Source organism: Polypterus senegalus, chromosome 4 (assembly GCF_016835505.1).
Source record: "Polypterus senegalus isolate Bchr_013 chromosome 4, ASM1683550v1, whole genome shotgun sequence".
NCBI lineage: Eukaryota > Metazoa > Chordata > Cladistia > Polypteriformes > Polypteridae > Polypterus > Polypterus senegalus.
In genome coordinates this window covers 80,278,772-80,292,583 of record NC_053157.1, presented here as the reverse complement: position 1 = coordinate 80,292,583, position 13,812 = coordinate 80,278,772, and the positions used below count along the sequence as shown (strand labels likewise).

The 13,812-nt window shown below is 37.3% G+C and overlaps 1 protein-coding gene across 1 annotated transcript in view; it reads left to right on the top strand.

Annotated features, from left to right (window-relative positions):
* Nucleotides 1-13,812, top strand: part of mtmr7b (myotubularin related protein 7b) — a 60,921-nt gene that overhangs the window by 23,985 nt on the left and 23,124 nt on the right. Inside the window, exons 6-8 of the mRNA XM_039750931.1 lie at nt 5,148-5,282; nt 11,706-11,838; nt 13,659-13,768. Coding sequence (XP_039606865.1) covers nt 5,148-5,282; nt 11,706-11,838; nt 13,659-13,768 — 378 coding nt within the window. The remainder of the gene's footprint in view (nt 1-5,147; nt 5,283-11,705; nt 11,839-13,658; nt 13,769-13,812) is intronic.

Below are 13,812 nucleotides of genomic sequence, written 5' to 3'. Positions count from 1 at the left end.
CATTATCTAGGATTGAGGATGGCTCAGTACTACTCTCTGTAGTCCAGAACCATATTTTGTTAACAGTTCAACACAACATGAAATAAACGGAATAGTATTAACAATTATATTAAGGACAATGTAAGAAAGATTTTATGAAGAAAAAACTGCTAGAAAAGATGTTTAGCAAACCAATGCACCCTAAACATAAACTCTTGACTAATGGTAAATATGACTCTAAAAATGTAATGACATGGTTAAATTATAGTTTTTTTACACACTGTATAAAAAGTCCTAAGCTACAATATTCATGCAATTTTGGACTGGTAAAAACATTGGTTCTGCATTGACCCACACATATTCTAAAGAAGAACAGTAATGGGAGACTGCCCAAAGCAAATGCAGATGGTTCATTTGCGGAAGCTGGGCCAAAATTATTCATTGGATTAGCCTCAGTCGACATTTGACAGAGGGGACTGGGCGGTCTCATGGTCTGAAATCCCTACAGATTTATATTTTTTCTCCAGCCGTCTGGAGTTTTTTTTTGTTTTTTCTGTCCACCCTGGCCATCGGACCTTACTTATTCTATGTTAATTAATGTTGACTTATTTTTATTTTTTATTGTGTCTTCTATTTTTCTGTTCTTCATTTTGTAAAGCACTTTGAGCTACATTTTTTTGTATGAAAATGTGCTATATAACTAAATGTTGTTGTCGTTGTTGTTTAGGATGTGGAATTAAATAATTCACCGTAAGATTAATTGTGGTAAGATACATCGGCGCAGATCATTTGTTTTGTTTAGATCAAAAAAAAAAGAATTGAAATACAAGCTTTTAAGCTCTAGAATTCAAATGTCAAAACAAAATACTTGTAAGTACTTCAAAGTAGTGTTGAATCGATATTTAAATTTTGACTTCAGAATCGATAACCACTTCCACACCTCAATACCGATACCAAAATGATACCGAAGCAAATATTGGATACCACAGCTCCATCACACTCCATTCACCCAGGATGACAGGCAACCTGACTGCCACACTATCCCCTGGTTCTGTGAGCTGACCCAAGGCCAGGATTCATCTGAGGCTTTCTGGTGGTCATGTTTACATGCCAATAGGCCTCAGCAAAAGGGATACATGTAATAAAGAGCTTCTTCTAGTACTGGATCTGCAGAGTCTACTGCAGTTTCCAGCTTCCTGGAGAATGTGTGCTTACCAGGTCTGGACCCAGGATTGCTACAACATTTTTAATGAAATGCACATTAATTAAAACAGTGTGAGAAATGCATAGACTACACTGCAGATTAACACTATTCAGTATGACATTTTGCATTACAATTGATAGAATCACATTGATTAGGCTTGAAGTAGTTTGTGTCTGTGCATCAAACAAACTCAGGAAAGTGTTGTTTGTGAAAATGCTGCATTTATCTAACCATCAAAATACATTAATCTTGACTTTTCTTATTTTTACTGTATATACCATTTCACACCTATCAAGTTCTGAGCCCCTGGGAGACATTGGGTTGAGGAAGGGATAAATGCTTGAAAAGATTTCACGTGTTCTCTGGTGAGATAAGTCTTGTAACACCATTTGAAAACAGGCAATGTAATATCTTCAGAATCAACTTTTCATTTGTCTTATAAACAAAGTATTGCTATATCTCACTTTTACTGCCCTGTTTATGCTCTCCATGCCCTTTTTAATAAAAGCACAACACAAATCGATTTCAGTAACATTTTTAAGTAATAAAATTACTGAACTTTGTATAATGCTGGTATAGTGCTGTTTAGAATTTTTTTGCACTGTTATATTGCACAACACTACTGCAAAGTGAATTCACTTCTATGTTGTGCACATTGGAGACAGTAATAATGACATCATCCCATCATTAACATTATAAAATGTCAATAAAAACAAAATATAATCATTTATTATAGACTAGACATTAAGCCCGTTACAATAATGGGCGCTAGAACAGTGTTGCATAAACATTATTAGGAACAGTCTGTATTAAATGGCAAGGGACCTTGACCTCATTCTGTTTGTTGTCTTAATTTTTTTGTTAAAAATATTTTTGCAAGAAGCCTAAAGTAAAATAATATTATAAATAAAATAGAAACGTATATGAAAATACAGTAAGTATAATTAATATTGCCTTAGTGTAAAACTTTATAACAATCTGTAATACTCAATATCTGAAGAAGATATTTAAGAAAATGTTTTTATTTTTTTACCTCAGGAAATTTTTCAATAAAATGTCATTATAGACAACATTTTTTGTAAACACTCTGTCTGAGTTTGGCAACAGTTTGCCTTGTTCAGGACCATCTACAACGTTGACAACAACATCTGTAAAACTTCTAACTCTTGATAATGCAACATATAACTGACCGTGTCTGAATACTGGTTCTGGCAAGTAAATGGCAACTTTTTCTAAGGTTTGCCCTTGAGCTTTATTAATTGTTATGGCAAAGGCTAACTGGAAATTGTCGCCTTCTTACGGTAAAGGGTAAATTAGTAGAGGATAGAGCCAAATCAATACAGGGAGTATTCTGATGCTCATTTTCTTTTTTACAATTGATCTATTTGTTCATATTTTTCTTTGTCTTTCAGCCTTTCTTTTGTTTATTTTTACTTGGTGAGCTGACCGCTCTTCCAGGAGATGTTGCTTATATACGATTTGAGTGTCTGTGTCTTTTGTCCTACTTGACGTGTCCTTTTTTTTTGGGTGGCATGTTGTTAGTAGATAGTTAGTTAGTAAACATGCACGGGGCACTATGTGTGGCGTCTCCCCAGCAATGGATTTTATGTGCGCGGCCGCGAATACCCAATCAGCACTCTCCCCAGCAGTGGTGTCGTTTATTTGCTTATCATGTGCGGCCGCGGCTATGCCATTCACTGTGTGCTCAGCTTCCAGTGTGTGTGCGTCCACGATGCCGGTCGTGTGTGTCGCACGAGCCTCGCGCATGCGTACTTCACCAAAAGACACACACACACGGACACCTGGACGCACACAGGGGTTTTATTGAAGAGGATTAACTGCCAGTATGACAAATGTCATTAATGCACTAGTTCTCATATTTACATTTGTCACTGGTGAAGTCATATACTTGCTGCTAAGAGAATTATACTCCACATGTGGTAAAAATGCACTCTAGACAATAATGCCACAATAATGTAACTATAAAAAGCAATATCAAAGAATTCAATCTATTTTAAATTGTGTAAAACTGGCAGTTAACAGAAATCATTTTTTTTAAACCTACTTAATCCAATTTAGGATACATATAATGATTAATTAATGTTTCATGTTTTTTCTATGAAGACAATGTCCTAATTTTTAATATGCTTATAATTATGCTTTAACTACGATTTAGCCAGTTATTAATCACAGACAAATTTCCTGTTCCTTTTAGCTATCAGAAATGTTTTAGTGTATTATCAATGTACACTGTGCTAAAAAAAGTATATTTGCCATGATAAATGCAACCAATTCCATTCCAGCTGGTTCTTTTAGGCTGCAGAGTGGAACAGAATGAGACCATCTGTGCGCTGGAAAGGAGCCACTAGTAGTAGCAGGACTAATTCAATACACGTTGACGGACCATGTTTAAGTCTAATTGCAATTATCTTTGACATTTTGAGTTAAATATTTCACAGTCCATCAATTATAACATAGTCTATCTTATTGGCTTAGTTGTGGTTTCTTAAATTTTAGACCTTGGATCACATTTACCTATATACTACAATGTTCTGTTTAGACCATGGCACTATGGCAATTAGTCTGTTATTATGTAATTGGCTTAGGCATGTTCAGTAATAGAAGACACAGTGAGAGACCAGGCATAGGATATCATTAAATGAAATATACTTTCTGGGTTTGCCTTTAGACATGGCCATTTCATTGTTTTGTCATACTCTCTAATTTGTCTTTTGCAGTCCAATATGAACATTGTCTCTGAATGCATACTTATGTTTTTGTTAGGTTCCTCCCCTCGCTGAGGTTCTTGTTTAATGCCTTCTTGTTCATTTTTGAGTCTTTTGTTTATGTTAATATTGTTGACCGATTATTGTCTGCTTGTTTGTGTATTTTGGTTTTTGTGTGTTTTGTGGGCAGTTGTCCAAGAGGTGAGGCCACCTGTCTATTTCCACAAGGGACTGCCCTTAGCCCTATAAAAGCACGAGCAACCCACAGTCCATTGTAGTTCATTTGAATGTGCTTGAGAGTAGTGAGTTTCTTGGACTTGTGATTTTCTTGTGCTTTGTGATTTATTGGATTTTTTTAACTTTGTGCTGTTTTTCAGCCATTCTTTGGATTTGTGATTGGGAATTATTTGCCTTGTATTGCCTTTGCCTTTTCAGGCAACTTATATTTGCTTTTAGTACTCCATGGAGCTTACTTTTTATTCAGAGCATTTTTAAAGAACAAATTTTTTATTTTATCAATATTCTGTGTAGGAGACCTGGGTTCGCTTCCCGGGTCCTCCCTGCGTGGAGTTTGCATGTTCTCCCCGTGTCTGCTCTGGTTTCCTCACACATTCAGTGCATTGGCGATCCTAAATTGTCCCTAGTGTGTGCTTGGTGTGTGGGGGTGTGTTTGTGTGTGAGTGCGCCCTGCGGTGGGCTGGCACTCTGCCTGGGGTTTGTTTCCTGCCTTGTGCCCTGTGTTAGCTGGGATTGACTCCAGCAGAGCCCTGTGACCCTGTAGTTAGGATATAACGGATTGCATAATGGATGGATGGAAGATTCTGTGTTTGCCCTTCGTACTAGCTGAGGTTTTGACAATAATATCTCCCTGGAGATATTTTGGGTAATTATTGGGACTTTAGTGCTTAGGAACTTTCAAGCTGACAACAGGTTTCAGATAGGTGTCCCCCATTAGGCACCATTCAAATTTCAAGACAATTAATTTGATAGTTTAAGCTACCTTATTAAAGAAGTCTCCTAAAAAGGCAGATGTGCCCACTGTTAGGACATTTTTGCTGCAGTTCATTGACTTAGAAATATTCCTTTGGGGTTCTTCAGAGGAATACATAATTTACCATTATTTGTTAATTTTATATTGCCAAAGCTTTATTACTAAACAGTGTACCCATGACTAGTTCTGCATGTCTTATGAGCTAATGCTGATTTATTTTGTTTCTGTTCTGCTTATATTTCTGTAGGCATCCATCTGTCGAAGTAGTCAGCCTTTGTCAGGCTTTAGTGCACGCTGTCTGGAAGATGAGCAGATGCTTCAGGCCATTATGAAAGCCAATCCTGGTAGTGAATTTATGTATGTGGTGGACACTAGACCTAAGGTGAGCAATTATAAGTTTTACTTCATTTAGAGCATGGCTCTTTTGCATATGAATCTCTTTTAGACTGACACAAATATTTTAAATGTTTTGTAATTTTCAATGTCACACCTACATGTGCTAATTGGATTCTGACTTTGAATGTGTGCCTTATTTATTAACCAGTCCAAGAGACTTCCAACTCTTTGATTTCACAGGTATTAAATAAACCCTGTGAAAAGTGGCATGTTTAGTTTTTCAACCTTAATAATTCATGCTCAAATGATTCATTCATCATTATCATACTCAAATAACTTCTTTTAGGATTGTGGGAGTTACTGCCTATGCTGGTGGTATCGGGGCAAGACCAGAACCAGCTTTAAATAAAGCAACAATCTATCACAAGTGGGACACACTCTGGGTTTGAGGCTTGGTAAACGAAGTCCTAAGGTTCACAATTTGGAATAACCTAGATTTCTTCATTGATTACTCATAAAATTGGTCTGATCATTTGAACAATTCATTAGTCTACATGTTAACATAATTTTTTCACCCTAGATTGTGAATATTTACAAACAGTGCATTCAGCATTGACAAAAAGAAGTACAATTGCTTGTATGTTATTTATTTATGCAGATTTTGTTTGAGCATTATTGTGACTTAACTCATGAGCAGAAAACATTTTTCTGAGTAAATAATGCACAAACCCCAGACTTTGTAAAGTTTGTGATTGTGCACCAAGCCCTGCTATGGGGAAGTATTTCTGACAATTTAAATATGAAAATAAATGCATGTACTATGAAAGTAATCATTGATAGAGGTGAAGCGCACTTCCCAAGGAAAGCAAAGTAGTAGTTCGGCCATTTTCTATTGAAGAATCATTTAACATAGCAAAGTTCATCACAACAGTGTGGCAGGAACTCATTCTGCAACCCCTTACCGCCCAAGCTGAAACGTCAAGACTTTGTCCTCTTCTTCTTTCGGCTGCTCCCGTTTAGGGGTCGCCACAGCAGGTAATCTTTTTCCATATCTTCCTGTCCTCTGCATCTTGCTCTGTTATACCCATCACCTGCATGTTCTCTCTCACTACATCCATAAACCTTCTCTTAGGTCTTCCTCTTTTCCTCTTGCCTGGCAGCTCTATCCTTAGCATCCTTTTCACAATATACCCAGCATCTCTCCTCTGCACATGTCCAAACCAACGCAATCTTGCCTCTCTGACTTTGTCTCCAAACCATGCAACCTTAGCTGAGCCTCTAATGTACTCATTCCTAATCCTATCCATTCTCATCACATGCAGATCTTAGCATCTTTAACTCTTCTAACTTCCAGCTCTGTCTCCTGTTTTTTTGGTTAGAGCCACCATCTCCAACCCATGTGACATAGCTGGTCTCACTACCATCCTGTAGACCTTCCCTTTCACTCGTGTTGATAGCCATCTGTCACAAATTCCTCCTGACACTCTTTTCCACCCATTCCACCTTGCCTGTGTGACTATGCCGGTCCCCTACAGACTCCCTCTTCCCACATGGGAGTCTGCTGAACCAGCACCGTCGATAGTTATGACCAAGATGAGCTGACAAATGAGGACAATTCTCTGATGATGCCAGAGGATGGTGGAAAAAGTACTCAAGTGCCTTTATTAAAAATCAGTCAAAACAAAAGTAAAACCAATAAAAGTGTCAATTGTACAGTGTTCAAAAAAAGTACATATATAAATCCATAAACATCCAATAAAAAGTGGGAATAAAAATAATCAAAAAATAAATCCGAGGTTAAAATGCAGACTATCTTCTCCTGATCTCAGCCCACCTCCTCCTCTTTCTCCCTGGCTCACCCATTGCTCCTGTAGCCGGTGGAGACTCAGCAGCCACGAGCTCCTTTATACCGATCCCAATCTTGACTGCCTTCAGACATCGCAGCCACACTGTCCGAGATCGGCTCTCCTCCCTTCTTCCTTTGTGCTTACTTGGTCGCACCTTGGAAGCCTAGCGAGGGCTACTGCCTTGTTCGCCACACTCCATCCGAATATTCAGTGGGGTGAACTAGCCCCTACAGCGCCATAGCCAACGCTCCTTCGCGGGGCCCCAGCTCGTTCTGCTTCCTCCATCCAGGTGACCAGATCATCCTTTCCAAGCCTGCCTTTCAGTCCTTTAACCTCCTTCTGTTTCTATCTTTTTTCCTTTGCTTTGATTCCTCCAATCTTTGATTTCTTCCACTTTCCTTTTGCCGACCCATATATATACACTCACATCTCCGTGGGCGCAGCACCTTAATTACACGCCGCAGGAATCCAATGAAGCAATTGAGAACAATCACACCCGCACGTGCAGATGCGACTCGCTCAACTACCTCATTAACTCCCTGCGGTTGTGCAATCGCGCCCACGGAGAGTGACACGGCTTAATGGATTTAAAACTGGCCACAATCCCCATTACTCTGTACTGTTGATCCCAAGTTTTTAAACTCATCCACCTTCACCAGCTCTAACCCTACATCCTCACCATAGCATTGACCTCCCTCTCATTTACACATATGTATTCTGTCTTGTTCCTACTGACCTTCATTCCTCTCCTTTCTAGAGCATATCTCCACCTCTCCAGGGTATCCTCAACTTACGCCCTACTCTCGCTACAGATCACAATGTCATCAGAAAACATCATAGTCCATGGGGTTTCCTGCCTAATCTCATCTGTCAAATGGTCCATCACCATTGCAAATAAGTAAGGGCTCAGAGCCGATCCCTGATGTAACACCACCTCCACATTGAATGCATCTGTCACTCCTAAAGCAGACCTCACCACTGTCACGTTTCTCTCGTACATATCCTGTACAACTCTTACATATTTCTCTGCCACTCCCGACTTCCTCATCCAATACTGACTACTCCTCTCGAGGCACCCTGTCATATGCATTCTCTGGGTCCACGAAGACGCAATGCAACTCCTTCTGGGCTTCTCTGTACTTCTCCATCATCACACTCAGAGCAAACATCACATCTGTTGTGCCTTTTCCTGGCATGAAACCATACTGCTGCTCACTAGTCATCACCTCCCATCTTAACCTAGATTCCACTACTCTTCCCTGCTTTCTGTATCTCCTTGACTATCCCATGTCTTCTTCGCCAACCTCTTCCTCTGTATACTCTCCTGTACTTCCTCATTTCACCGTCATGTTTCCTATTCCTCCTTCCTCTGTCCAGATGTCACACCAAGCACACTTCTTGCTGTCACCCTTACTACTTCTGCTGTAGTTGCCCAGCTGGCTGGTAACTCTTCACTGCCACCCAGTGCCTGTCTTACCTCCTCCCTGAATTCAACCTTGCAGTCTTCATTTTTCAACTTCCACCATTTGATCCTTGGCTCTGCCCTCACTCTCTTTCTCCTCCTCCTCTTCTTGATCTCCAACATCATCCTACACACCACCATCCTATGCTGCCTAACTACACTTTCTTCTGACACCACTTTGTAGTCTTCACTCTCCTTCAGATTGACCTTCCTGCATAGGATATGATATAATCTACCTGTGTGCATCTTCCTCCACTCTTGTATGTCATCCTGTGTTCCTCCCTCTTGTTAAAATATGTATTCATCACAGCCATGTCCGTCCTAGACAAAATCCACTATTGTCTTACCTTCTTCATTCCTCTCCTTGACACCATACCTACCTATCAACTCCTCATCTCCTCTGTTCCCTTCACCATCATGTCCATTGAAATCCGGTCCAATCACCACTCTCTGCCCCTTGGGTACACTGTCCATCACTTCATCCAACTCACTCCAGAAATCTTCTTTCTCATCCATCATACACCCAACCTGTGGGGCATATGCATTAACAACATTCATCATCACACCTTCAATTTCCAGCTTCATAATCATCACTCTGTCTGACACTCTTTTCATCCCCAAAACACTCTTGACATACTGTTCGTTCAAAATAACCACTACCCCATTTCTCCTCCCATTCACACCATGATAGATCAATTTGAATCCACCTCCGATCTACCTGGCCTTACTCCCCTTCTGTTTAGTCTCTTGTAAGCACAATCCACTCTCTTTACCTTCCTTCTCTCCTCCTGCCTCTGGACACATCTCCCCCCTCTTCTTCTCCTACTTTGGCCAACAGTAGCCCAGTTTCCACCAGCACCCTGTTGTTAACCTGGGGCTTGAAAGATTCAGTATGGAAATTTGTGTTGTTCTCCGCATATTGATCTTGCAAAATTCTGGGTTCTGAAACATCAAGACTAATATTTTAATTAAAATTCAACGTCTACATGTAATCTCAGCTCAGTTGATAACGTTCATAGCATGCTGTGTCAATCTAAGGTGTCACTATGATTATAGCACCAACAAGAAATTGAAAGTTTATTAAAGACTAGTGATACAATTGTAATTATGTTTATTCTTTTAAATATATTTTTTATGTCTTTGCTAACATATTATGATCACCCTAATGCACAAACAGAGACTTTCATGTTTCACAACAGAAAAAAAAGGCTAATTTCTTTTAAGATAAAGCAATAAATACTAGGTGACAGGTGAACTTGTTATCATTTAGAAAGAGCCAAAAGAATTCAAAAGAATAAAATAAAAATAAAAAAAATAAAAACAAAAGACCAAAAGAATATCGAACAAGACAGAATTGGAGTTAATTTGATATTTGATCAATTTGAACCATTGTAAGTCTGTTACTTTAAACATAAAAGCACAAAGACATGTTTAAATGTTTTATTCAGAGCCCTGTTAGGTGTTAGGAAAGAAAAATTAAAATAATCTATTTGGATAATTTTTTTTTTTCCTTTTTTGACAACTGCAGGTTTTGGAATGTATAAAACTCTGCAAAATTTATTTTGCATTGTTGTGGTTAACTGTATATTTCAAATAGATCGAGACACACTGTAGCATACATTTATTTATTTAAAGGCAATAAACTGCCTGTGACACTAACGTATTTAAACAGTAAGATGAAGTTCATTTGAAAGGTTTCTAGAATGAATACTTAAATTAATGAAGTGGCATTTGGGAAAATGACCATGTAAAAAAAGGGAAGAATGTGAAATTTTGAAGGGTATGATGTTATAATAAACTGATTATTTAAGATCATTATAAATTACAAACAATCTGTGGGTCCTTTCATAAAACATGGTGTTAAATATTTGTTACAGGAAAACCTGCTAAGGAATGACTGATGAAATGGTTTGTGATGATGCGTCACCAACTTTCACCTCCTCCGCAAACTTCAAGCTCCTCCCTGTTCTGCAAGCTTGTCACAAGGACGGTCTCACACCAGCAGCAAGGGGCACTTGCACATGCACACAAATCAATATTCTTCTCTAAAACACTATTAAGATGGCACTGTTTTAAATAATATTTCATAATACTGTACTGGCAACTGCACACTTGCATGTACATTATGGCTGGTGTGATGAAAATCAAAATTCAAATTGCAAAAAGTAGTTTAGTTTTCATTTTTATATTCTCATTTTCCTTCAGTTCCAGTTTGCAGACATTTTTTGTTAACAAAATGATTATTTATTCATTATTAGCATGTTTTGTTTCAGTTTAGTTTTCATTAATGCATGTAACACTGGGTCAGACCTTCCTCTTCCTCTTGACACTGTGTTCACATTCTATCCACCACGAGCACTTAAGTCCCAGATGGAAAAAGCTTGCCTTTTTATATTTCCACAATTGTCCCTATCTCAAAATTTGAGAGCTTGATGTGCGGCTGTTATCCATTTTGCCACGTGTTTGGTCCTTTAAAGTGCGCTCTATTAGATTCTCTTTGTAGGCACCTTTTTATACCGATTGTGGGAAAGTCCAGAGGGTACAACTTGTGCGAATAATTTGCTTATGTGTTGTGCTTGTAATCGTTCTCACCCTCTAACATGACCTATTCATCCTGCAATCTTTAGACCAATATGGCACTTTTTTCAAAGTATAGCAATTTTAATCATCAGCAGTGTATTTATATATTGTTACAGTTCACAATATATTAATTTATTTGTATATTTATTTTGTCTCAAATATTCTTCCATACCCTTCAAGCTACCTCAGTATTTAGCATATATTCTTTATTAGAAATTGCTACTCTCGTCCTGATCAAGTTTTTTTATATGGACAATTAGAACTTTAATGCAAGTAGCAGGCATTGTAATGCCAACATTTTTCTTTTTACTTTTAAAATTACTGTAAGGTATAACTGAAGCTATTCTATGATTTTATCATATCATATAGTGACAGTCTTGATGAATCCTTAATTATCCATGGAACTGAATGCAGGTTTGGTTCATGATGAAGTTTAAAAGAATGACTGTTTTTTTAAATTGCTACTCTTGTCCTTATCAAGTATTTTTTCTTGTTTCCTGTCATTTAACTGTATTTTAATCCACACATCTAATGTTATATTAATGTATTTATTAAACTGTTTTTTTTTTCTTTTTTCTAGTTAAATGCAATGGCTAACAGAGCAGCAGGGAAAGGTTATGAAAATGAAGACAACTATTCGAATATAAAGTTTCAATTTATTGGCATAGAAAATATTCATGTTATGAGGAACAGCTTACAGAAGATGCTAGAAGGTAAATCTTTTAAGGTGCTGTATTAACACTAGATGAAATAACTGTTGTTTTACGCTAACTTTCTTTTGGAAACACTGGGAAAAGAAATAACAAAATAATTTTCTGAATCAATGCTTTTATCCTGGAATAAATTTGGATAGCCTCTGTCTTCAAATTTTGAGGTGAGGTCTCATTGAAGAAAGGCTAAATTTACTGTATATTGTTTTTAGTGAAGAAGATTGATTTAGATTTGAATACACAATGGTAAGTCGTAGTGGATTTGCAAAGGCAATGTATAGAAGCATTCAAGGAGGCTAACAGGATATTATGTTATATATCACATTGTATGGAGTACAAGTCAAAAGAGGTAATGCTTAAGTTACAGTATATTGTATAACACACTAGTGAGACCTCATCTGAATACTGCGTATGTTTTGATCTTCCTATTACAAAAAAAAAACGGCATAGTAGTGCTAGACAAAGTCCAGAAAAGAGCAACTAAGCAGATTCTTGGACTAAGAGGTATGAGTAGTAAAGTGAGGTAAAAGCAGTTGAAGAAAATGGAGATTAAGAGTTGACATTGTCAAAGTTTTAAAATTATGAAAGGGACTAGTACTTTGGATCTTAGCTGTTACTTCAGTCCTAGGCTAATGCACATGTCATTGGCTAACTGATTTCATTTTCTCAGTATTCAGCAAAGCTGAGTTGTGGACACGGTTCTAGTAGTTTAAAAAAAACTCAAACAAAATGACACCTTTTATTGGCTAACTAAAAAGATTACAATATGCAAGCTTTCGAGGCAACTCAGGCCCCTTCTTCAGGTAGGATGTAATCTTTTTAGTTAGCCGATAAAAGGTGTCATTTTGCTTTACTTTTCACTACATTCATAACGGCTAAAACGGTACAACACCCTAGTACAAAAAACTCAAAGAAACTGACAATGCAAACCCTTCATATTTTTCATGATGATATCAGTTAACAGTGGCATAATAATTCACTCTATTAATTTTTTTCTGTGTGTGTTTTTTGTGTATTTTTCCTAATCTATGTGAAATTTCTACTGCCTCTTTCTGGAGTTTTCCTCTAAAAAGGCTTTATTTTAATTGTTGAACACAAATTTGCCCACTAAGAACAAAGGTGCTTGTGAGCATGAGTGTGCCCTGCAAGTGCTTGGCATGTTTTCCAGAGCTGGTGCCTTCCTTGCATCCAGTCGTGCCTTGATTGAATCAAACTCTCAATGACCCTTTAATGGACAAAGTAAGATTAGAAAATGGATGGATGGATGGATTAATGTTTAAAGCAGAAATGCACAGTGACATGTATGACAGGAAGGTAAAATGTTTAATACTTAAAACATTCAAGTCTAGATAACATTTAAGTTTTTTTTTGGACGAAGTGGATTAGAACTTCTATGGGAATAAGTATCAGTCAGATAATAATTAATCAGACAAGCTTGCTAAACTGAAAAATTTTATTAAAACATTCCTACACTACAATGATGAATTTGATAGCAGATATGGATTTGCTCTGCAATGATGATTGAAATTAGGGTTATATGGTTTAACATTTACTCATTAATGAGACACAAACTTTAAGAAATTTCCAGTTTTTTATTTGCTAAAAAGAAAAAATCAATCACCATGATTCTTTGAAAACCAGAAAACTTTTAAAATCTTAATGGATTTAATGAAAAGATTAATTGAAAGTTTAAGTGTTCAGATGTAATCAACTTCCATATTTTGATTTTGTATTTTGATGTTCTTACATATTGTCATGGTTATCAAAATCAAAATGTGGTTACATAATGTGAAGATATCTGAGTGTTCTTTCTTTTGCATCAGTATGTGAACTAAAGTCTCCTTCAATGGGTGATTTTCTGTGGGGCTTGGAGAATTCTGGCTGGCTGAAGCACATCAAAGCTATCTTGGATGCTGGCATTTTTATTGCAAAGGTATGTTAGAATATTTTTGCAGAGGTATGGCAAATATTTGAAGT